We start from the raw sequence: 27132 nt of genomic DNA on the forward strand, positions 1-27132 counted from the left end.
GTTCTTTGTCTCTTTTTCTGTTGGAATCTTCATGTTTTTCATATTGATTTATAACATCTCTTGTATATTAAGACTATTAGCTCTTTGTCATGTGTTTTTTTTTTTTTTCTAGTTTATCATTTATCTTTTAATATGCTTATAATGCCTTGGGATTTTTTACATTTTTATGTAATTGTAGCTATTAATCTCTTCTCTTATTTACATAATTAGTATTTTTAAAATCGTATTCACAAAGTTGTACAACTGCTGTTATCTAATTCTAGAATAATCTTTTAGTGAGCTTTGTCCTTTTGTCTGAGAGTTTTATTTTATTGGTTTTTCTCTTCCAAAATTTTTTCTTTTGAAGGATTCTTAAGAATTAAGGACCTTATGACCTATTTTAGATTTCAGAGAATTAAATAGATGTCTCTTCTTGCTAAAAATAACTTAGATGTTTAGTGGATTCAGTATAGCGATTGGATTATTTAATTCCTTCTCATGTAAAAACTTAGCTAAAAAATAAGAAATGATTTTTCTCTCATGAATAAGTGAAATACAGGAAAACTTGAAAAAAATCTTCACCTATTCATGACATTTTTGGAAGGAATATAACAAACCCTCTGTATTGGCAAAATCTGTTGCCTCATTTCATTTTGGTATCTTAGAATAAGAATGAGCATTGCCTCTACTTTGGGTTGTGCGTAGTGATCTAGCAGGTTGTGAAATGTTTGTGATTGTTTTGTTTTGAGAGCTTTATATTTCCCCTTCTGATCTTTTAATGTTTTATTTGTAATTTAAGGTTTTGCCAGTGAGTTTGGTTGAAAGACAGAGATATTTTATAATGTCCCTAGGAAGGTGGTGAACCTATTGAAAACTTGCTTCTTTGAATTATTAAAATATAAATTTTGATCATCTGGCTACACTGTAAACAACTAAAATTTGAGACATTTAATTTTAAATCAATTGGAAACTTCTTTTAATTAAATTTTTCTCATATTTGCAGATATTTCTGAAATACTCTTTTAAGAAAAATGATGCAGTTTAATTTTAAATAGGTTTGATATTTTGGGCTCTTATGGAGTAATTTTTAAACTATAGTTAAGATAAGAATTTTTTTTAAATTTCAGAATGTTTATCTAATGAATGATTTTAAAATGCTAACTTTTTTTTCCCCCCTCATGTTAGATGTTATCCTTTATGTATGCCCATTTGGCCTTCTTTCATCAAGGATATGATCTGTTTAGTGAACTTGGGCCCTACATGAAGGATCTTGGTGCCCAGGTAATGTACTGTACTTCGTGATTTTGTGTTATATACCGATATCTGAATTTTTTTTAAGTTGAGATTTGCCTGACGTATAACATTAGTTTCAGGTGCACAACATAATGATTCAGCATATATATATATTGCAAAATGATCACCACAGTAGTCCAGTTAACATTCATCATTCCACAGTTATAAATTTTTTTCTTCTAATGAGAACTTTTAAGATCTACTCTTTAAACAATTTTCAAATATACAATACAGTATTATTAACTCTAGGCATCATGCTACACCCCCCCCAGGACTTGTTTATTTTATGACTGGAAGTTCTGTACCTTTTTATACCATTTTACCCACTCCCCAGCCCCCACCACTGGCAACCTCCAGTCTGTTCTGTGAGTTCTTTTTTTTTTTTTTTTTTTTTCAGATTCCACGTATCATTGAGATCATACAATAGTTGTCTTTCTCTGTCTGACTTATATTGCTTAGTTTAATGCCCTCAGGGTCCACCTATGTTGTCGCAAAAGGCAGGATTTCCTTTTTAAAATGGCTGAATAATATTTTATGTGTGTGTGGATTTTTAATCCATTTATCTATTGATGGACGCTTAGGTTATTTTCATATCTTGGCTAAATAATGCTGCAGTGAGCATGGGGGTGCAGATATCTTTTCAAGTTAGTGTCTTTAATTCCTTCAGATAAATACCTAGAAGTGGAATTGTTGGATATGGCAGTTCTATTTTTGATTTTTTGAAGAACCTCCATACTGTTTTCATAGTGGCTGCACCAATTTCATTCTCACCAGCAGTGTGCAAGAGTTCCCTTTTCTCCACATCCTCAACACTCATTTCTTGTCTTTTTGATGACAGCGATTCTAATAGGTGTGAGGCAACAGACAGCTCATTGTGGTTTTGATTTACATTTCCCTCATGATTAGTAACATTGAGTACCTTTGACCACCTATTGGCCATCTGTGTCTTCAGTACAAAAATCTCTTCAGATTCTCAGCCCATTGTTTAATTGGATTTTTTTTTTTTGGTGGGGGGTGGTGCTACTGAGGTGTCTTGAATTATTTATGTATTTTGGATATTAACCCCTTATCAAATACATGATTTGAAAATATTTTCTGCCATTTGGCAGGTTGTCCTTTCTTTTTGTTGATAATTTTCTTTGCTATACAGAAGCTTTTCAGTTTGATGTAGTCTGACTTATTTATTTATGCTTTTGTTACCTTTGTTCCAGTGTCTGTATTTCTAAAGAAATTTAGCATATTGGGAAATTTGACATTTCATTTATTTAATGAAGAAGTCTGGTGCTACAGAAGATTTATGTATAGGTTAAATGTGTAACAAAGATTAAAGGAAAGTTATAGATAGTATATGAGGCTTAAAGGATAAGTTATAGATAGTATAGGAGGATACTGAAAAGAAGAATTTAAAAGAATTTAATTTAATTTAAAAAGAATTTGAAAGTGTTTGTTTTACAGTATACATAGCTGGATTTATTTTTTTGTTTTTTATATTTGGATAACTGAGTTTCTGTCCTAATTGGTTTTTCATTTGAGTTAAAGCTTTTTTTAAATTTTTTAAAAACTTGCATTTTGCTATTTTGAATAAAAAATTTTAGAATCTTAAGATTGTAGAACTCTTGGGAACTTTTTCATTTTATACATGCACATGCATGAATTACGTATAAGAATCATATTGAAATTTTATCATGTTCAGATTATTTTTGAAATCTAAGTAAGCAGAACTTTGTATTCAATCTGTTCTCCAATATTCTTTTTTGGTTGATGATGAGCTTTCTGGATTTAATAATATCAATTTTTAGGTGATTTTCTTTCCCAAATTGTTTCAGGTTACATTTTGAGGAGAGGGAATTAAGGATGAAAAAAAAAGTTTAGGTAAATGGGAAAAAGATAAGAATAGAATGAGAATTGCATTTATTGACCAAAAATAAATGTGGTACGTGTGTGTGTGTGTTGGGATGGTGTGGGAGAGGGATGTTATGCCGTGAATTACAGAGATGCTCTTCCCTGCCTCTACTGAACTTAATCTATTGGAAGAAAATAACAAGTATTAATTAATCTCTGTGCTAAGTATCCTTTCTGGGTGTATAAATTGAGATTAGATTTATTTGCATGTGATAGAAAACCAGAAATAGTAGGAGCTTCAACAAGATAGAAATTTATTTCTTCTTTGTAAAATCATAGGCCTGGTATGATGGTCACTTAATCTGCAAGGACCAAGGCTTATTATAGCTTTTGATTCTACCTGATGGTTCAAAGTGGCTTATCACGCTTTAGCCATCATACCCAAATTCCAGCCAACTGGAAGGAGGAAAGGGGAAAGATTCATTCCCTCTTTTTAAGGATATTTCCTGGAAATTGTGTATGCCACTTCTGTGTATGTCTCAATGTCACACTGGTTGCAAGGGAAGCTGAGAAATATAGTCTTAAATCAGGTAACCATGTTACCTACTAGAATTTGGGGGTTCTATTGTTAAGAAGGAAGAAGAGAATGGATATTGGGGGACAGCTAACTGTCTCTACCGCATATTGGAGTGTCAGAGTGTTATTGGAACATATAGACAGGACATCTAACCCAGACTTGGGAAGAAGGGAAGACCTTTCCTGGCTCTAGGCACTCCTTACATTTTATCACACTTTAGGTCATACCCTTATCTTACATTAAATATAATTTATCAAAAAATGCATTGGTTTGTAATTGACTAGTTTCAATAATTGTATGTTTTGAGAATTTTTGTGTTGTGTGTATGTGTGGCCAATATAGACTAACTTATTATCAGTAAAAAGTAAAATACCAGAGTTTACAAATAACTGTATCACACACAAGTTATCATAGCAGCTGACATTTGTTAATACCAGTTTTGTACCTTTTACCCTCCCAGGTCTCAAGTAATTCTGCAGGTCTTTGAAAATCAGCACCTAAACCCCAATGCCTATAGTCCCTTGGGGGTAATATGGCCTGGTTGGAAGTGGCCAGTTAGGATATTCTTTCAGTAATTCAGTTATGAGATAACGGCATCTGGAACTATTGTCATGACGGTAGGGGTGGAGATAAATAGAAAGACTTGAAGAATATTTAATATATAGCCTATTAGAGGGTGGAGGGACATGATGAGTTCAGGTTTAAATGTGTTGATTTTTGAGGCTAGGATATCTAAGTGGATACATCTAGAGCTCAAGAGAAAGACTAAAGGAGTCAATAGCATATAATTGCTAATTGCAGCTACAAGAGTGGGTTTACCAACCCAAGGAGAGTTAATAGGTATCTCAAAATCTATGGAGCTATTTAAAAAAAAAATAAATGTCCAAACACCATGCCTAATAATTTTGATTTTGTAAGTTAAGATCAAGGTCCGCTAGCATGGAGTAAGAAGAGAATCTGGCTTGGGACAGAGCCCTGAGAATGACTTACTTTTAAGAGATGGCTAGGTAAGAGGAACTCCATGAGAACATAGATAAGAGAGGATTTGGAAAACCTAGATGCTGTGACAGCACAGGGCAAGGAAAGATTGTCTCAAAAAGATGGGGGTACTTGTCTGTACAAATGCTGGAAAAGAAGGTCAAATAAACCTAGCACTGAGAACTACCTCTTGGGTTTAGCAGCAAGAAGGTTATTTGTTATCTCTGTGAGAGTTGAGGGTCCATGAGCTTAAAGTTAAATTACAGTGGGTAGATGAATATGAAATGGGCAAGTGGAGATCAGGGAAAATTTTTTAAGAAGTTGTGTTGTGAAGGAAAAGGAGAAGGTAGATAGCTAGAGAGGAATATGGGTTGGAGGAAGGTTTTATTTAAGGCTTATTTATTAAATTTGCACAAATATATAAGCAGATGGGAATGGGAGAAGTTAAAGAGCAGAGGAGAAATGGTGATACCTGAGATGGCAGAAGTGGAAGAGGTTCAGAACACAGGCAGAGAATTGGGGGCACCTGGCTGGTTATAGGAGCCTGTTAAACTCATGATGTCCAGCACTGATAGAAACTTGGGACACAGCCTTTGTATCTCCCCAACTTGTATGCCCTCCAACACTCCACCATGTTGAAAGAGGTATTTTTCTTTATACTTCTTCTCCAGCAGGGAGAGGCATTTTTCCCCTTTCTGCTGCAAAGCAGTGGGGTGGGATGCGGCAGAGAAATTTGTTACCAATTTGACAAGCAGAAACCATCATTTGCATTGTAGTACTGGTATGGAAGGGACATGCATGCAAACTTATAAACATTAATTTGAATCTTGGGAGCTGCCTTCTACTACACTTAGTCTGAATGAATGAATAATATTTATATGCCATTCAATTAAAGGCTGTAAACCATGGTATAATGCTTATTCCACTCATTCAGTATAAGAAACTGTTGGAGGACTAACATTTTCCTAGTACAGCATTACCCTTTAAATCAATGTGACATGTCTACTAAGGTATGTATGAATTAAATCCTAAAGTGGAGTAGTATAGCCGCCATCTAAATCAAGTATTTTATAATAGTGATAGTTCTGTTTCAGTGTGTGGTTTTTTTTTGGGGGGGGGGGTTCTTTATTACTGTTCAGTGATATTAAGATTCTGTGGCCAGAATTAGTCTCCTGTAGAAAAAAACAAAATTTGTGGTAGTGAATAAAGGATCATATCGTCTTATTTTTTATTGAAGTCTAGTTGATTTACAGTGTTATTCTCATGTGTACAGCAAAACGATTCAGTTTTACATATATCTTTTTTCAGATTCTTTTTCATTACAGCTTATTACAAGAAATTGAATATAATTATTTATGCTATTCAAGAGGTCCTTGCTGTTTATCTATTTTATATGTAGTAATGTGTATCTATTAATCCCAAACTTACATATTATTTTAAGAAGGCTTTTTTCAATTTAGTTTTTAAAGGAGATCAACTGAAACATTTGGACAGTAATACTTTGTCTTTCTCCATATTCTGTTGACATTTACATTTTTATTTACTCATTGTTCAGTTAGAGATGATGCGTGTTCAAAGATGAGATGACAGTACATCACAGTCTAGAAGAGTAGACCCATGTAATGGAGTGTTTTGTAACCCAATTCTCTGTTACTTCAGCAAAGAGGAATTCAAGAAGCCAGTGCTTTTGTCATAATACTGGAAATCAAATAATTATCTTCTGATGGAAAGGAACGAAAAAGAAATGGATTTTATAAGTTTTTAAATTTTTTAAAAAGAACCTTAAAATTGTGTGATTTTATACCCTGATCTAATGAATGATTACTATTGAATTGTTATTACTAATTTATTTAGCTTCCTCTATTATCTGCTGAATAATTTTTTCTACCTTTGAGATTTGATTATAACATTAGCAAGTCAACTTGAAAACATAAAGCATCTTGAGTGATTGGACGTGTATGTTAAGTTGAACTTGTGACAGCTGGCACACACTAGCTTGGCTGCTACTTTTTCTGTTTGGGGAAAAAAATCACCAGTATATCTTCTTTCTGCCCTTGATTGTGTCTACCAGAATTGCTGAGTGGGTCAGCAGGCAACTTAAGCTAGAGTCATTCTCTTTATTCCTGGAGTGAACATGTTATTGCTGTTGGGTCCTTGATAAATTTGCTTATCACCATAGCTGTTCTTAGAAACTTTTTCCCTAGAGGAGTTAAAGACCTTCTCAAAGAAGATATGATACTAGAAAAAAATTCCACTTTAAATTTGTAGCCAAAATGCCTTTTGAAGTTAACTTAAATTGACTGACTTATTGGGAATATGATATAAAAAAATAATCTTTCTTGAACTGTTAAGCCTAATTTTCTCCTTTTCTCCTAAAGTTGGATCGACTGGTTGTGGATGCAGCAAAGGAGAAAAGAGAGATGGAGCAAAAGCATTCCACCATTCAACAAAAGGTACTGGAGGAAAAAAGTTAAAGAAAATTAATTCCCATTTTACACAATTATTTGATTATTGGTTTCAGCAAGATGCTGTTGTGTCAGAACAAATCCTATGAGTTACTTTAATAATTAAATTGTGTAAATAAATTCCTCCTTTTTTGGTGAAAAGTAAAATATTTTTCAGATGTTCAGGTATGTATTTTGTTATTCTTTTACATCAAAATATTTGAAAGCCACAGTTTTGAACCAGTTTATTAAAACGTCAGTCTTGTGGGGCCTAAACTGATTGAAAAGGAGCCTTAGTTAGAGTTTAAAACACTATTTATAGTTTCATTTAGGGTATCACCAACGCCTGTAAAAGTGTGCGTGTGTGTGTGTGTGTGTGTGTGAGAGAGAGAGAGAGAGAGAGAGAGAGAGAGAGAGAGAGAGATGTGGGTGGAGAGAGAGAGAATGGGGGGATGGGGCATGGAGGTGGGCAGGGGTTAGAGAACACCTTAGCCACCTTAGCATCTATGTATGTGTTTGGTACTAGGAATTTTCAGCTGCAGTTACTCTAGGACAGTGCTTTTTTTCTCAAGTGATGCTGAAATTCCACTTGCATTTCTTGCTAATTTGTCTAAGCATAGCTAAACTAATATTTGGAAAATATGTATTTAAAAGTAAAAATTTAAATGTGATATCAGGTTTTATTTCTGTGTGCTAAAAGCTTTGAATATGGTATACCTGGAACTCAATCTAGTAATAGGTTGTATAGTCTTTGATACATTTTTTGTGTAGTAATCTGAAAAGGAGAGCACTGGAGGTTGAATGTAATAATGCAAGTATGTAGCAAGGTGCCTTCTATACCAACCTGACAGAGGAGATACCATGATCATGAAGATGGTTTTCCCAGGGTAAGGCTTATCCATCTCACTTCTGCGATTTCCCCAAATGTGGGAAACTTGACTGCACATTTTTTGATAGTGGAGGACTGTGATCACATTTTCCCCTAAAAAGAAAAAAAAAAAATTCCTTCTAGCATTGCTCTAAGAAATCTATTTCCTTGGTATTGGGCAGTCAAATCAATTTTTATTATGGTTTATTTAGAATTTAATATACCAGTAAGCTAGATCTGACGTAGAAGATGTCAGTGGAAAAAGATGGAAGTGAAATCAGTAATAAAAGTAAGGAAGTTTTTATTGGTGATGAGTTGTTAATACTCAAAGAGAAACATTTTAAAAAGGGGAAGATTTTTCTGTCAGTCTGTGTTTAATTAGTTACTTCTAGATATAGTCAGCCAGGTAAGACTACCTCCATGTTTTGTTTAAAGTTAGAATCACTTTTGGTTGGATAACTTGTTTTAATGACATCACCATGAAAATATTTTTTTAAATTGGGACCAATCATTTCTAATTAAAATGAGTGATCATGATATTAGAAGCATGTGACTATTTGTTTAAACTGAATTATTTAATGAATACTATGCATATTTTAATATCTTTCCCTGTTATATACACAGCTCAGTGTTGTACCGAATATTCAAAAGTAGGAAATTATTAAATCTGATTAATTTATTTTATTTTAGATAATTCCTTTAAGAGAGTAATGCTGTTTTTGCTCATACTTACCTTTTTTCTGCCCTTAAATGCTGACACAGGCTGCATTACAGGTAAAAAAAAAAAAAAGAAAAAGGAAAAGAAAAAGAAAAAGATGCAGTCAACTAAAAATTAAGAAAATGTATGTCTAATGTAATTATTTAGATTTTTTTTCAAGAATTGAAATTGATCAATTGAAGAAACAATGATGCTGTGCACATTCATGTATATGCCTTTTGGATATGTGCACACATTTCTCATGGATTTATATCTACTGGTAAAATTGCTTGGTCAAAGAGTGTATGCATGTTTGTTTTAGTAGATAATGCTAAATTATTTTTCAACATGTTATACCATTCCCAGAAAGCAGTATTGTGTGAGAGTTCCCATTGCTTCTTGCCACCTCATTGTACTGTGAGAGTTTTTAATTTTTTGCTGATTTGAGTGGGTAGTTATTGATCTCTCATTCTAGTTTTAATTTATGGTGTTAGTCACTAATGAGCTCAAATACCTTCCCCTATATCTGTTGGTCATTTGGATATCCTATTTGTTAAATAGCTGTTAGTCTTTCTCCCATTTTCACATCATGTTGCCTAATTAACTATTGATCAAATCTTCAGATCTTCCCGATATAAGCTCCCTTTTGGGGTATATGTGCTTTTAATTTTCATGTAGTTCTTAAAATTTCTTCTCTCTTTGGCACTTTTTGTGTCCTTCCCAACTTAAGATCACAAAGATATATTTCCTGTATAATCCTCTAAGTGTTTATAGATTTGCCTTTTATGTCTAGATCTTTAATCAATCTGTAATTGGTTTTTTGTATAGTATGAGGTAGAGATCCGGTTTCCTTTTATTTTCACATTGGTAGCTAGATTATCTAGAATCAGTTACTAAAAAGTTTGTTCTTTCCCTGTTGCTCACTGTTACATTTCCGTGCATGTGAGGTCTATTGCAGGCTCTATTCTATTTCATTGGTCATTTTTATTATGCCAATACTATGATATCGTAATTATTTTAGCTTTATAGCATATCTTGATATCTGACAAAACAAAACCTTCTACCTTCTCTTCTTGAAAAGTGAATTGCCAAAGTTCTGCATTTCCGTATGTATAAACTTCAGGGATAGCTTTTCAGTTTGCATAAAAATAACTTTTGATTGGGCTTTTGATTGGGATTGCATTGGATCTGTGAATCAATTTGGGGAAGAATTGATATCTTTATTTTATAATACCGTCTGATCCGTGAGTTTGAAATATTTATTCATTTATTTAAGTTTTCTTTAATGTCCTTCATAAAGCTTGATAAGTTTCATGTACATCTTTTGTTAGATTCATTTCTAAATACTTGTATTGCAAATGTTATCATGTTATCTTAAAATTTTTTTCTGTTTACTTTCCTTGTATATTAGAATAAAATTTGATTTTTCTGCATTGATTTTGTTACCACTAGTCTTTTTTTTTTTTTTAATTTACTATTGTGCCTAAGAGATTAAAAAAATTTTTTTTTCTGAGTGGGGAAGTAATTAGGTTTATTTATTTATGTACTTAACTTACTTACTTAATGGAGGTCCTGGGGATTGAGCCCAGGACCTCATGCATGATAAGCAGGCACTCTACCAGTTGAACTATTCCCTTCCCACCATGTGACCATTAGTCTTGTTAAGCTCTTTTTAATACTAATTTATCTCTGGACTCTTTTGGATGTTATGTGTGTAAAGTCACATCAGCTATAATATAAATAGTAATAGTTCGGTTATTCCTTTCCAATCCTTTACTTTTTGTTTGTTATCTTGCTGGCTAGGGCTTCCAAAATAATCTTAAATCAAAGTGGTAATAGTAGTCCTTCTTATCTTGCTTACAATTTCAAAAGGAAAAGCTATTGAAGTCCCTTCATTGGCCAGCCTTGGTCTTGCCTTCTGTTCCTTGGGCCCCATACCAAGGCTTCAAGTTCTCCTGATGAGGAAATGCCCTTAAGGTGAAAGCTGGCTTCCTTGCTCTGCTTACTTCTGTGGCTTCCAATTTTCACTCAGTCTTTCGCCTCTTGAGTATTCTGTCCTAATTTGTCAGCTCATCAATATATTTAAATTCTAATATTATATATTTTATTAACATTATTAATTGCTTTCATTATGAAATCATATCTGTCACATTTTAAGTACTATAAAATATTAATCAATATTAATAGTAATTATATTGAAGACTTAATTTATCTCAAGAAATATAGTTGAAAGTTAGAAAAATACTTATAATGCACTGCACTTTCAAGGAAGTCTTATTTTATGTTTTAAATAGCTTTAGGATTGATAAAAACTACCAGTGTTACAAATGAAATCTTTACAATATTGCCAAACTCAATTATGTCTGTTGCTGACAAATCTGTCTGCATAATTAAATAAATTATAGCCTCAAATAAATGAGGGAATTAAAGTTTCCCTGATTTTTTTCCCCAAAGAAAAAGTAGGAAGAAAAATAGCAGATCATTTATAGATTCTGTTTCATTGATTGTTTTAGATTATTATGTCTTTATGGTTAAATTTTGAGAGATGTTGGAAGTGCTTGTTGTTAGTTCTGGAGTTAGTCTCTTTCCTTTTCCCATCGTCATAGACCCTTAGATTTGGAAAGCCTTTAGGTGATTCTCACTCTGCTTCCCCTCCAGTGCAGGATCCCCACATCCGAGCATTCTTGGCAGGTGGTCATCTAGCCTCTACCAAAATCTTTCTCAAGACCAAACGTTACTACTCTCTCATAGGATAGCATTCCAATTCTGATCATTGGTCCAGAAGTAATTTTGAAAGTTTCAAGATTGATTTTTAGAGTTTTAAATTTTGGGATTATAGCAGTCTTAGAGTTTTGTTGAAATTACTTTAGATGGTTATCAGGAAATATTTTAAATATAGGATTTCTGATTTCAAAACTTAATGAATCATTGGAGAAAAATTAAGAATTTGAATTACATTCAGTGAAGGATAGAATGATTAGAATGACAGAAGATGACTGAATGAACTCCATAGTCGTCATAAAAAAGTAAGCTCAGAATGCCCGCTTCACACTGTAGTGGTTCTCCTTTGCAAAACTTAATTTTATTTTAGGAAAAAAAGCCTTTATCCTTTTCAACTCTCACATAGTGGAGTTATTATTCCTATCAGATTTTTAAAAACTACCATGATAGTAATATATTTATAAAATAGTGATAGGTATAAGTAATCTCAAATGTAACCATATTCCTTTTTGAAAAATTGTTAGCATAAACAATACCATAAAATATTGGGATTAAATGAAAGCATTTTAAACATAACACCCTATAAAATTAAGTTATTCCCTTTGTTTATTTGTATACATATTATTTTATACTTTTAATCACAGTGTATATATTATTTTTTATACAACTTATATGATTTATATTGTTTTCTCTTTTAATGTATATTCTGTATGATAATCTGCATTTTTATATTATGATAATAATTATTGAAAATAGTCCTAAATTGAAATACATACTTTAATATGTTAAAGCATTCTATTATTGAACATTATTCCCCTTTCTTATGAATATTGTTGGTATAACTGTCTTAATACAAAGCTTTTCTGCTGTTTGAGCTGTTTCTCTAGGATAGATTTGTTGTCTAAGGAACTTAGTAAAAATCATATGAACTTTTTAATGTGTTATTTTGTCTAGGATTTCTCCAGTGATGATTCTAAGTTAGAATATAATGTAGATGCTGCAAATGGCATTGTTATGGAAGGATATCTGTTCAAACGAGCCAGCAATGCTTTCAAAACTTGGAACAGGTAATATATTTCAAATACCAGTCTTGTTCTTTCCATATGCTCAGTTTCCTGACTTTCCCTGTGGTTTGGCAACTCTTTTCTTCATAATTCTCTAAATTCACAGTCCATAGTAACTTTCCTGAACCCAATCTGCTGAAGATAAGTAAGATGGCCTTTGAGGGAAGGGGCCTTAAGAAGCAAGTGAAGAATAGCAATTCTAATTCTAAAATTTAGGCAAAGTGTAAACTAGGAAGCAAGGAGAATTCTTATGCTTGGTCTTTAGTAACTAGATCATCACAATAAGTAAAATTTGAATGTGAACTACCTCCTGTATTTGTTATGCAGTAGATCTGATTGCAAATTACATACTGAATATATTGGGATAAATAGGAAAAGTGAGCTGCTTTTTCCTTTAGGTTCCACCCCATATGATATTTATGTGCATTTTTACTTAATGTTTGCTTCTGAATCTTTAAGTGAAGTGATCCTGATTTTTTGATTTTTGCAGTAACTTTAACCAGGAGTTTTAGGAAATGGGATTGTTTCTATATATGAAGTGCGCGTGGCAGCTGATGCTCCTTTATTCTAAACTTGATGGCTACCAAAAATATTATAAAATATTAATTCAGTAAATATCTTTTGAATGAATGTGTAAAACATTTTATTGTATCTTCTCATGTATTAATATAATGAAGTGAAATAATTTCAGATATTAAGGAAAAAATAAAAAAGATTGGCTTGTCTCAAGATCATCCTTCTGAGTAACAATGATAAATCTTTTATTCAAAGATGCCTCCCTTCTTGCGAAAAAAAAAAAAAAAATAAAGGGTAGTCCGAACAATTTTGTAATAATTGAGAAGAGTTTTGGGTTCTGGTTAACTGATTTACTGTTGTATTATTGGTTGAATGTATATATTTTATTTGCCACTTGAACAGGATATGAATTCACTTAATGATAGAGAAGATTGTTTTCTTTAAAAAAAATGGACATTAGCAAAATAAATAGAATTTTCTTGGTAAGTTTAATTTAGTATACATTTTTGTTAATTTAAATGGAAACAATTCTAATTGACTATTTAATATATTGAAATGGGTTCCTAGTGCACTTATTTTGATTTCCTGGTGATGAGGTTATATAGAATAAACATTCACTGATATTTTCAAACATCAGTGATTTATTACGTATTTCCCTAGCATTTGATACTGTCAAATGTTTAAATGGTACATGATGTGTTTTATTTGAAGTAATTTTTCTTTACCTAAGAATAAATATAAACTGGGAAGAATAATGATTATATTTGATATTAACTTTTTGAGTTATGTAGAACTTTTAAAGTAATATATGAACATCAAAGGATCAACTAAGATAGTCTGGTTAAGAAATAGTGTTTTAACTATTGTAAAGTAAAAATGAAAAATTAAAATTCTGTTTTCTAAGCTGTAAAAATTAGGTCAATAATCTTTTAAGCTTTCCTGGCAAATTTCCATAGCCAGAGTAGAAAATTAAAATAAAAAATAGTGTGAATGTCAAATTTTTATAATAAATAAAGATTTCTCAACCAGTATGGTTTCATGAGGTAATATTAGAATTGAATTTTAACCTTCAGACTTCAAAACAACCTACTTAAAGTTTAACACAGTGAAAATGCAATAGATCCATAGAAACTGTACCATTGTGTTAAGAAGAAATGAAATGAACTTCCATGGACTACTCCACTCAGATATGCTCTCAGACTTCAAATTGAAGCACAGTAAGTGTTAGTAGAAAATTGCATTCCCTTTTAGGACAATAAAAGAAAATTGATTCTGATTTAAGGGTGAACTCTTTCATTTTTAAAATTTATTTCATGGATTTTATTAATTGGCATAGACATTAAAATGTGACTTAAATAGGGAATAACTGTTAAATTCTCAGTTGTAGATATATTACCTACCATTTGCAAAGTAAGAAAAAATAACTTTGGAAACAAGGCCACTTTTTGACAGAGATGCCATCTCTATGTAGTGGGATGACAGTTATTGACTAGAACCATAGATGTAGTTCAACTGCCTGATTTTTAGTAAAGAAATGGAGGTGCATGGAGATAGTTGTTCATTCAAGGTCACATAGCTGGATGTAACAAAATTGAGGCCCAAAACCTGGCATTTTTTTTAACTTGCTATAGAAATTCTAAACAGTCTGTATTTTGATAACATAAAATATAGCTTCAACTATTAAAAAATAACTTAAAACTATTAAAAAAAACCCTTCCTAATCCACTTACATTACTAGGAATAAATTATAGAAAGCAAATTAATTTCATTTTCATATGCCTTTAAAGAACACTTTGATGAAAACACTAGTAAAAAGCAGACTTGTAAGGAATATAGCATATAAGCATTATATAAAACTCCTCACAAACTAAAAGTCAGAACCTTGTAACAAAAATCTTAAATGTTTTCTAGTTATAGGTCAATAAGTATAAAAGAGAGGAAACAGAGTAGTCTATTAAATGTTATTTAGAATTCTCTTTGCTTTTCAATTTTAAAAATTTGGAATATATCTCAATGTTTTAATATGAAATTTATCTAAAATCTAATCTTAGGAAATACTTGCAAATAATTTTCCTTTATCTATATAAGTACTTCAGAGTCTGCTCTACTTCTCTAGTTCTCTATCCAGCTTGATTTAGTATCTTCTACTAGCCTCTGAATAGAAGACTTGTGTTTTTGTGATATCTGTGCCTTTACTTTAAAAATCCAGCAATTCAGCTATTAAAACATAAAGATTTTTTTTCTGCCCATTGTTTAAGTACTTTTAAGGATTGTGGATTAGTTGTAGGGAACACATTTTCTTATAGTCACCATAAGGTACCAATCATATAATGATAAATTTGCCATTGTCTATCTATAGTTTTATAGAATAGTGGCATGTATTTTCAAAATCAGCTTTTTAAAAAGATCTTCCTGAGGGAAATGTGAATTTGACTTGGAATTCCCAGATAGTTTTAAAACCTCACCCTGTACTTCATAAAATCTAAGTATCACTTGAAAGCATTATTCTATAATCTGAAATTTAACTGAAGAGATTGTATGATATGATTGAAATAGCATAAGGAGTGAAATGTTTTATGTCGTAAGTGAACTGTTGAGCTTGTTTCTGATTGGTTTCAGATTTCTAACTTGTGGTGTCTCTTAAGATTTTTATATGTCTATAATATATATGTTTTGAAGATGTGATATCTACTAAAATAATCTTTCTGTATTAGACCATCTTCTCAGTGTGGCAGCATCACTTCAGGCTAAAGTCAGTGCTAGTTGGATTACTAATATCTATATTTCTCCTTTGCTTTTCATGATAAATTTAGAAAAGATGAAGGAACAAGGAAAATAATTAAATATTAACATAGTTTATTTAGTAATGAGCTGTTAAAACTAATAAAGAAGCTGAATAATTACATGCTATGCTCACTCTTTGTTGAACTAGAAAGTATAGCCAAAAGCATAAATGTTTTATATAGCATCTTAAAGCTAAGTATTCTATGTGCTGCTGGTGCAGGTATAAATTTTAGTTTTTACTGGCTTTTTATTTTAAAGTAAGAAGTATATACATAGATTAAAGGTAAACTCTATTTATGTGTGGCTTTAGAGCCTCTGCTATCATTTGATGAAAAGGGGGTGAGCAGGTGGTGGGAACTTTGCCTTATGGAAAGTTTGCATTTGTTTCAGGTTTATACAGATACATCTATAGTGATTATTTCCTTCATTAGGATGAGGAAAGGTACTATCTGTATTTTATAGCTATGACCATAAAGGCAGAAAATAATAGTGGAGTGTGCTTAGTCCTGCCAGAACCTTCTATACCATAATACTTGTAGAAAAATTTTGAATATTTCTGAAATATTATTGTTTCAGATTCCTAAGAGTTGGAATTAAATGTATAAATGCAAGTATGTATAATATATGAGCAAAATGCAAGATATTTTTGACTATTTTGTTAGGTTATGAGCTTAAGCCGGTTCCTTTAATTCTTGCTTTATTTTCATATCATGCTAGTCCTTTGCTTATTTTGCACATTTGCGTTTTCATTCTTTTACCACCTTTCCTTTATGTTTTAATCCTGCCCCATTTTTTCACATGACAGGAAAAAGCCCGATCATATCAGGTACCAAATGGCTTCCTTCCCCTCACTCCTACCTCTCCAATTTCCTCTTTGGCACGAGAAAGCTCATAATTAACCTGCATTTCAGTTGGATTACTTGCAATGGATATAAAGTCTCTTATGTTTTAAATTGGGAAGAAAATACAAACATCTTATTTGAGGAATGGAATTATACCTTTTCATTGCTTATCTCCCCAATTTGTTTTAATCTGGAAAAGAACATTTGATATATTTATAGTTATCCAAAGAAGATACAGATTGAGTAATATGAATAACTTCATGTATATATATATTTAAGAGAAATAGCTAGTAAATGCTTTTTAAAATTTTTAGATAGTTACTTAGGAAATAATCCTTTTGGTTATAACTGTATTAATTATGTTTAAAGAAAGCATTGTTAGTTTCTAGTTTTTTTTGTTTATTATACCATTTTGGTCTTTTTCCCTGGGAAAAATTAAATTGAATTTGAAATAAAGTAGCATATACATGTTTAAACTTTTAATTTTGTTAAATGCTCACCTATTTGGCACCTATATAAATGTATTCATGAATCCATCATCTGTATAGTTTTAGTGATAAAGTTTCTACTGATTTTGAAGTTGACTTTTACCCAAGTTCTTGATTTCAAGTGAGTTCTGGGACTAGTGATCAAAATTGTAAAAGCTACTTGATTTATTTTTTAAGGTACCTCCCCCCCACCCCCCAATTTTGTCATCTGGAATCTCTCATTGGTATTTAAAAATTAATATTTAATTGTTTATGAATAAGTTTATTGGGTTATTTCAATTTGAGATAGATATAAAGTGATGGCTTAATCTTCTTAAAACCAAGACATTTTCCTTTTTAAAAAGTGTTTTATATTTTGACTTTGTGGTCAGTTTCTGAACTTTGTAGACTATAGTGTAATTGTCAGCACAGGTCTTTCCAACATTTGTTTTTTTATTATTTAATTACCTTTTAATGTACCTTCAAATTGCAGATAGCATGAGCTTGACATATTTAGTGTATTTTCTATATTCCATAGACTGTGAATTGTCTCATTTTCCCTTTTATCAGAAATGTTAAGAGAGGGGGAGGGTATAGCTTAGTGGTAGACCGTGTGCTTAGCATGCATGAGGTCCTGGGTTCAATATCTAGTACCTCCGTTAAAAAATAAATAAATAAATAAACCTAAACAACCTCACCCCCCCAAAAAAAAAGAAATGTTGATAATAACTGGAATTATTCTATAGGAGCAATTAAAAATTGTATTTCATTTTACTTTCCTGATTGAAGTCTTGATTAATCTAAATGAGTATAGTTAGCTCCTTTTTCTTTTTTTAATGGCAGAGGAGGGGAGATCGTGTCATAAGACATATAAATCTTAGTAATTAAAAATTTTTTTCTACCTAGGATACATTGTGGCATTTTTCCTTAGGAGAGATCAAATTAAGATGAATTTATAGTATTTTTCTTAAGTGTACAAAAATCGATGATGTGAAAAAGTCACCCAGAAGCAGAGAGACAGCAGGGAGTACTGGGCTTCATAAATATAAACGATCTATAAAGTTAATAATCAGAGGAAATAGTCTCTAACAAAAGTTTTTAATCTAGTATTTTGTTATTATGTTTAGAGGCTATTATTTTAAGATTCAGCAGGTCAAAGGAAATTTATTTTTTGAAGACCTCAGAAGCATGAAAAGTTTACATGGGTGTTTTTCCATTGTACAATAAAATTCTTTGTAGTTTTTCATCAAATTATATATTATAATTATATAAAACAAAAATTTTATTAATATAGTTCACCCTACTTCAAATGATTTTTTTAAAAAACTCTTTAATCAATATCAGAGATTTTTTCCATTGCATGTCATCCCATGTGGCAGGGCTGCACCATTTTGTTTGTTTGTAGGTATTTCCTTTAACATTTCTAACCAACCATGTGTCCCAAAGCAAAGAAACCCAGAAGTTCTTCCTTTTCTAGCCTGCCTCTTGATGATTTACATTTGGAGGCAACCACTTGGTTTTATCTAGATCCTTAATTAACAAATTTCTATTTTAATAGTAAAGGTGATACCTTTTTAAATAGCAAGAAAACCTAACAATCTATCTAGCTTAAAAATAGAAAAGCATCTAATCATTTTCTCAGCTTCGAGAATTAACCTTATTTTTTAAAAATAGAAATTCTAAATATATCTAAATACAACTTTTAGTGCTTTGTATTAGTATCAATGAAAAGGTAGAATCTCTCTCTGCTAATAGATTAATAACTAATGTTTACAATAGAAATCATCTCACATAAAACTAATTTTAAAATAATGACTCAAATATTGTTTTACCTTTCATGCTTGATGAGAATTTTTGCTTTCTTTTGTGAATGGCTTTGGCTGTGATTTTTTTTTTTTTTTGTAAGTCTTTAGGTCCTTCTACTGTTTTGATAAATTAGTAGCTTAGTTTTTTTCTTCTAAAGAAGATTGCAAGTGTTTGCCAATTAATTTACAGTAATGAGTGGGACAATATAAATATTTGTGTGAATCATTTTACTAATGATTTTTATTATTTTGCTTAGAAGTTTTTTACATGAAAGTAAGGCCAAGTGAGTTGGCAACTATTTCCTGTTTGATACCAGTTCTAAAGGGTGATAAAATTTTCTGTTTTGCTTAACAAATTGAATGTTTGTTGAATTAGCTGCAGAAAGGTTGAAAACAAAGCACCATTTATTTCAGTCTTTTATTGTATACAATGGATAGTTTTATTTATAATATAAATTTATTTCTACTTTATAACAAAAGCAGTTATTTTGTGGGAACAACTTAGTAATTTTTGAGGCAGCTCAAAAAGGTAAATTTTTATTTTAAAATAATCATTATTTGATAATAGCATAAGGCATAACAGCTTTTGTTAGGATATAAATTTCTGACATAAGAATGAATCAAAATGTAGTAATTTTATTTTCCTATTTTGTGGTTTTAAAATTGTTTAAATTGTTTTTTTACTTTCAGTAGTTGTCTCATTGATGTCAGTTTATATGAAGCAAAACAAAACAATGCACTTCTCAAAAAGTAACTACCATAAACTGATTTTCTAGTGCTTTCCCAAATACTTCATTTCTTACAACTGAAATAAATTATGTTTGTGAGAACTTAATCTATTTTGTATTTATTTAGACGCTGGTTTTCAATACAGAACAATCAGTTGGTTTACCAGAAAAAGTTTAAGGTAGGTGTTTTGTGAAGTAATTAAGTGAAAATCCATTGAATCTCCAGTTTAAGTTTTTTTATTTGTTCCTCTTGGTAAAGCACTGAAATCCATAAATACTCATGAATGGAAAATTATCATTTATTGGTTTTATGTTTGAATAAGTATAAGAGGACTCATAAGTAGTAAGTATAAGCATTGATTCCTGAATTCTTAATTTCTAGCCTTGAGGTGGATTTTTCTGTGTCCCAAGATTATTACTTTTTCTCCTCCAGATGTTTCTTCGTCCAACTATGTGACAGGAATAACACTACCATTCCCTAGTACTGTTTTGAGGCTGAAAGAAAGGATGCTTTTTAAGAATATCACCTTAGGGTCAAAAGTGATAATATGGAAAGGTTAAAAATAACATAAATGTAAGCTTGAAGTAATTTATATAGAAACCTCAAAATTTGTTTAAATTGTTTTTATGTATTTGTTTTCTTGAACCTTATTTTAAGGGGGAGGTATTTTTATTTAATGGAAAGATATATTGAGATTGCATGTGACTTGAGAATCTTAAAGATAACTAGAAAAAAAGAACTATTAGTTACTTGATGACTTGATTTTTACCAGGTTAGCCTGTATGAATTATATATTCAACTGTACGTTTCAAGTATTTATTACTCTTGAGATGATACAGTGTGAAATTTTACTTGCTAGGTTCTATGGTAGCAGGTTTATTTCACACAAGTTCTTATAGTTGGTGGTTTTTTCCCTACTCTGATAAACTTGATTTTGAGTTTATATTTTTATTAAGTGCTAGAAAATGATAAAAAATTTCTCACTTTCTTAAATATTTTAAGAAGCATGTATAGGCTTCTTATTTTTCTTTCAGTTATGTAAAACTTGACTTATTAAATAGTTTTTTTTTTTTGAGGAAAGTGGCTTTTATTATATGTGAGTGGGGACCAGAAGAGAAATGGATATGAAAAAAAATGGAAAAAAATTAACAGGAAGCTAACACTTACTGAGCACTTGCTAATTAACTACCAAGTGTTGGATGAAGCTCCTTATAGAAACTACTTCATTTAATCCTTTTACAGCAGTTTTAAAGGCAGATAAACTAATTAACAGGACAGAATTACCTTTATTAGGTATATCTATGTTGATAACTCCTATTTCTAATCTAAAATAAGATAAAATATAAACCTTTAAAATTAGACCATTTATTCCAAGTACTGTTTTTCAGTATGTTTGTATTGGTAGTGGTATTTAAAATGTAGGTTGATAAATACTGGAGTTTTGTCTCCTTACTGTAGGATAATCCCACTGTGGTGGTGGAGGATCTAAGGCTCTGCACAGTGAAACATTGTGAAGACATAGAACGCCGCTTCTGCTTTGAGGTGGTTTCCCCAACAAAGTGAGTGATTCTCAAGAATTTGAGAGCTGCTTTTATGTTTCTATAGTTTGTCTTAAAGAACTTTGCAGAATAGAGAAGGATTTGTCTTTCACTTGTGATTATCTGAGCTAAAGAGGAAAAAATATTCTCAAAGTAAATTTTAATAATTAGTGATTATACCATATTATAGTCAGATATTAAAGTAGCTTCTACTCAGTATCATATTTGAATTCTATAAAGATTATTGATGTGGCCTTATGAAAACATTTTAGCTGTCATGGTAATGAACTGAAGTCATATATCAAATCATTTTCTTTGATAACTACCATTTCATATTTCTACTCAATGGAAAAAGTTAGTGTTATGTTTATATGGTAAATTAAAAATTTTTTTATACACACGAATAGGTGTTTCATTTTCAGTAGGTAATTGATTTCATTGGTTCCTTGATTTCTTTATGAAGATACTCTGTCCTAAAGATAGATAAATAAAACCTTTCAACAGAAATAATTTTTTTTGTTGTTAGAAGATTATTAAATAACAAAGTGGACAAAAAAGTAAACCGTCTTATTTTGGGGGTTAATTTAGTGTCTGAGAAAACCATGTTATTTCTTTTTAGAAGTTGTATGCTTCAAGCAGATTCTGAAAAGCTGCGCCAGGCATGGATTAAGGCTGTTCAGACCAGTATAGCTACTGCTTATAGAGAGAAGGGTGACGAATCAGAGGTTAGTAAACAATACTTCAATACCAAGTATTGCCAAAAGTTTTAAATTTTAGTTGCAACATTGCATGATTATTATACTTTTTTATGGAGGATTTTTTTCTTGTAATGGAAATATGTTTTATTTTTAAATTATAGATTCAAATTCTCTTGACTGCACTCATCATTTTATTTCAATATGTCAATGTATGTTTAATACAGTATTTGAATATATGTCTCAGATTGACATAAGGTGTTTTGATGTAAGTATTTCCCCCAAATATTTATTATTCTAATAAAATAGTGAATGTGAAAGTTATTTAAAATTGAAACTGGATAAAAAGCAAAAAAGGAAAGCTCATACTGTCTTCTAGTTGAAATCTCACTGGGGAAGGTAAGCTGAATATGCTCTTGGGTCATAGTCTGGGTTCAGCTCCTCAGTGAGTCTGCAGACTGAGTGAGGCTGTGAGTGAGTCTTGAGATATGAAATTCACCACTTCCTCCACTAGCTTCCTGAAAATGAGGCATTTGTGAGTCTGTGCATGTCTGAAAATGTCTTTATTCTGTGCTCATGTTTGTTTGATAATTTGGTTGAGTGTGGAATTTTTAGATTGGGAATAATTATTCTTAAGAATAACAATTCTTAACAGCATTGTTTTTGTAGTTTCTGGAGTTGCTGTTGGAGTCTTTCTTATTACTGATCTTTTGTACTCCTCCTCTCCAATTTCTTTGTTTTCTTTTTCTGGAATTTCTGGACTGATCTTAGGATTTTCTTATTTTTGTGTGTTTTTTGCTCTGCATTCAGGGAGAATTTATCAGTTACTTTTCCAAATCTTCTATTGAATGTTTCAGTTCTGCTAGCATATATTTAATTTACAGGAGTTCCTTTTTGTTTGCTGAATGTTTATACACATAAATCTATTCTTTTTTCATGCATATAACGTTAGAGTTGTAGTTCTTAATTTTTTTTTCCCTTTTGGGGGGGATAATTAGGTTTATTTACTTATATATTTTAATGGAGATACTGGGAATTGAACCTAGGACCCTGTGCATGCTAAGCATACACTCTACTACTGAGTTATATGCCCCACTCACTGTGGTTCTTAATCTTGACTGCACATTATGATAACACAGGGAGCTTTAAAACATCTCAGTGCTTAGGTCCCACCCTAGAACAACTGAATGGAGTTAGGAGCCATGGCATCAATATTTTTAAAAGCTTTTTAGGTGATACCTGTGTGCAGGCAATGTGAGAACCATTTTATTAGAAGCTTTCCTTGGCTGTTAATTTGCTCATGGTTGCAAGTGAAGGGTTAACTTCTTTGGAAGCCCTGAGAACATAGTTAGGACTTTGTTGACTATGAGCTTCACTGAAGTCTGGTCCATTTGTTGAGGAACAACCAGAGTTAGGGTCTTTTGGAGTCTTTTCAGCTGTTAAGATTCCCCAGAGAAGATTGATCAGTCTCCTGCATAGGGATGAGAGGCCTGCTGGAAGCTAATTGCTGGGAATCTCAGCATTCAGGGTGTATATGTTCATTTAATCCTCTGCCTTCCACCTTTCAGATGAACCCCATCTAGTCACTTTCTGTTTTACTTTCCCAGAGACTATACCTCTAGTCATTTGTGTCTTTGTAGAGAGCAGTACCCTAATGGCATAGAGTTGGGGAGGAGACCTTGGATCTAACTGCTTCTTAAACAACCATTCTTCCCACTTTCATCCTCCCTTCCAGGATTAACCAGTGTAAGTCCTTCAGCCCTTTGAATATTATGTGATGAAGTTGATGAACTCTTAGATTTTTCTTCTTATCCTTAGATATCACCTTGGTCTACTTGGTTACCATTCATCCAGCCATTTTTTAGCTCCCCAGATTTTGTTGCTCTTATTTTCTTTCCGGTTCTCCCTATTCTTGTGGATAAATGTCTTTATTTTTTTAATTAAAAAAGCTGAAGTTTTCTAAAGGAACTTACAGATATCATCATGTCATTTCACACTTAACAGTAATTTCTTAAGCATCTTTCACCTAGTCTATATTCACATGTCCCTGCTTGTCCTAAAAATGTTTACAGCTTATTGTACAAAGTAAGATCTTATCTATGACTAGGCATTGCATCTGGTCTTATGTCCCTTTTCTTTCAGCCTAAAACAGTCCCTCTTTTTCTTGACAATGACTAGCTGAAAAGATTAGGCTAGCTGTTCCTATAGAATTCCTTCTCATACGATTACAACAGAGATGATGTGTATACTGCATGTTGTAACAGGAGACATCCAATATTTGGTTATCTAACCATTGCTAACAATAAGATCAGGCTTCTGTATGAAAATGAAGTGGACACGTTGGATTAGGGAGATGGCAGTATGATCCCTCCATTGTCATGTTACATTTCCTTTCTTGTTCCCAGTCTACTTGGTTACTTTGTGTAACAAATCTAACTTACTTTGTGTTACTTTGACCCTGTAAGATCTATGCCCCCATCAACCATTCATCTAATGGTGTTACAATTGAATTTGTAATTTCATTAGGAATTGCAGAATGATGATTTTCTAATTTTGTCATCCTGTCCGCATTTATTAACTTGCATTCTTATGTAAAATACAGCTTTTCTTCATCAACTAGAGCTATTTAGTTTCTGTAATAAAATGCTTAAGTTTTTGCTTTTAATTACCATATTTGGTTAACTTATTAGCTACCTTATGTGGGGACAGAAATTTTTGGGGGGGCTATCATCATAAACTTAAGGATTTTTGTAAATACAATGGGTCACAACTGCAGTAATTACTCTTTTTCACGTTCAAATTATCACAGATTTCCTTATAAGGGCTGTAGGTAATTCCTTGAAAAAATTGTCTTGTTTTTAGTGGAGTTTTGAGAGGGAACAAATTTAGGTGTGTATTCAAATCATCTTGATGAAGAAGCTAGTGGTGGTGTTGAAATACTTGTGTTATGCAAAATCATACACTGGAAATAGTAGAGATTATAGGAAAAATAGGGATAGGGCCAACCTAAAACCCATGTAAGTTTTTCCTAATACTTTAGACACTCAATAAAATAGTAGCATAGTTACATTCCTAATAAATAAATACTATAGTTTAATAGAACTTAACTTTAAAAATTGGTGCAAACAAAACTGGTGACACTAGCTTAATGGAAGGGTACAGAAAGGTTGATGCTTTGGTGACAAAGTCAAAATACATAAAAATCAGAGAGAATAGTACAAGAAAATTTTCAAGTGAGAGCACATTGCCAAAATGAGCCAAGAAGAATGAGGGGATGGATAGGTATCATGTTCAGTCCGGTGTTCCTTGAGGGGGCCAGCTGAGTTCTGCTGTGTTAGTTTGCTTTGCTTTCAGCTTTGGTGCAGAAACATTAGCTTACAGAGGAAAAACTGGGAAAGAACCAACATGTTTTCTGTATTGTATTGATATCCTTTTCCTATATAATAATTGCCTATGAGGTAATTTACATTATCAAACATATTCTAGTAAAGCAGATTGTATTTCTTTTTTAAAATTTTTAAAATAATCTCAAACTTACACAAAAGTTTTAAGTATAGTACAAATAATTTTTTCCTTGAACCGTTTCAGAGTAAGTTGCTAATGTCTGCTCCATCACCATTATTTAGTGAGTGCTTCCCACAACTGGAACATTCTGCTGTTTAGTCATAGTATAGTCATCAAAATAAAGAAACAAGCATTGATAAATCACACCATTTAATTCTCAAATATCATTGTTTTGACAGTCATCCCAGTAATGTTCTTTACAGCAAAAAGATCTAGTCCAGGGGAGACTGTTTATTAGATCAGTGGTAGAGTGCATGCTTAGCATGTGCAAGGTCCTGGGTTCAATCCCCAGTGACTTCATTTAAATAAATAAAAATAAATAAACCTAACTACCTCCCCCAAGCCAAAAAAAAAAAAAAAAAAAAAAAGGAGCACAGGTCACTTTTAGTTGTCATGACTCTTCAGTTTCCTTCAGTCAGGAATAGTCCCTCAGTCTTACTTTGACCTTCTTGACCTTGATTGCTTTAAAGGTTACAAACTTTTGTAGAATGTCCCTCATTCTGGGTTTGTTTGATGTTTTCTCACAACGTTATGTGTCTTTGGCAGGAGTATTATATAAATGATGTGGTGTTCTTACTGCATCTTCTCAGGTGGCACATGACTTTGATTTGTCCCATTATTAGTGATCTTCACTTTGATCACTTGATAAGGTGGTGTCTGCTGGACTTCTCTACTGTAAAGCTATCTTTGAAATAGTATTTTATGTACGCTTGGAGGTACTTTGAGACTGTGTAAATATTCTGTTCCTGATCAAGCTTTAAATTTTAAAGTTTTAATTATATCAGTATAGGCCTCTATTTTATTCAATTTATTAGAATTCATTACTATCATTATTTGTTGCTCAAATTGTCCAAGTTTGGCCAGAGGAGCCCCAGCTTCTGTATCCTTTTGATATGTTCTCAACAATCTTTGAGTTCTTCCTTACTTTCTAGTATGGCGAGATGTTCTGAGTTCATCTTCTTGTACTTTCTCTGCACCAGCCTTGAAATCAGCAGTTTCTTCAGTGAGCCCTTGTTGTTTTTGGTGGAGAATGATTTTTAGGAACCAAAATAAGGGAATATGCATGTGTATATATACACGTTTACATCCGTATTTCTTAATATATCTATTTTTATTGAAACCATTATTGTGCCTCTTTGTATCTCCAGTCCCAATCTAATACAATTGAGGTTTGTTCTAATTCTCTCCTTTTCCATTTAAGTAACTCCTTTCTCTGCAGTGAGAAATCTGGCTCCCATTTATTTTTAGTGGGTTTACTTATATGTCCAGTCCCCTGTATGTGACCAACATCCTTTCTCTGTTGCCATTTTCCACTCCCAGGCTCTGACACCTCACACTAGGTGGCACTCCCACCTGATACCTTCGTTTGCATCCTCAGGCTCTCACTTCTCTTGTTGGGCTGTCTTCTTGTGCAGATACCCTCCTTACCCTGCTTGGGATGCAACAACCTCCACGAGGTTGCTCTCATTTGAGGATATGCTCCTCACCCAGCTCAGTCCTCTCTGGAATACCATATCCCCACACTTTCTTTGCTGAGCCCCACCTAACAGCTATTAGGTTGAGTTTTCGGGAAGGGCCAGACAAGCACCAGATTGTATTTCTGTTGATTCTGTGCTAAAATACTGGCTTGTTAAGGTTGAAATGTTTTTAAACCAGAAGGTTTTTTAGGCCATATCTTTAATTGCCTAGGATCCCCAAACTACATCTTTGTATTTGGTCATTATTGATA

General features: G+C 32.1%; 1 protein-coding gene and 1 pseudogene across 1 annotated transcript in view; both read left to right on the forward strand.

The window, feature by feature from the left end:
• The window catches only part of ACAP2 (ArfGAP with coiled-coil, ankyrin repeat and PH domains 2), a 126842-nt gene that overhangs the window by 78837 nt on the left and 20873 nt on the right, over nucleotides 1-27132 (forward strand). The window contains 6 exon segments of the mRNA XM_032481663.1: nucleotides 1165-1260; nucleotides 7048-7122; nucleotides 12354-12466; nucleotides 19733-19784; nucleotides 21065-21165; nucleotides 21764-21869. Coding sequence (XP_032337554.1) covers nucleotides 1165-1260; nucleotides 7048-7122; nucleotides 12354-12466; nucleotides 19733-19784; nucleotides 21065-21165; nucleotides 21764-21869 — 543 coding nt within the window.
• LOC116666643 lies at nucleotides 7950-8098 on the forward strand (annotated as a pseudogene).

The sequence above is a fragment of the Camelus ferus genome, chromosome 1 (assembly GCF_009834535.1).
Source record: "Camelus ferus isolate YT-003-E chromosome 1, BCGSAC_Cfer_1.0, whole genome shotgun sequence".
Classification (NCBI taxonomy): domain Eukaryota; kingdom Metazoa; phylum Chordata; class Mammalia; order Artiodactyla; family Camelidae; genus Camelus; species Camelus ferus.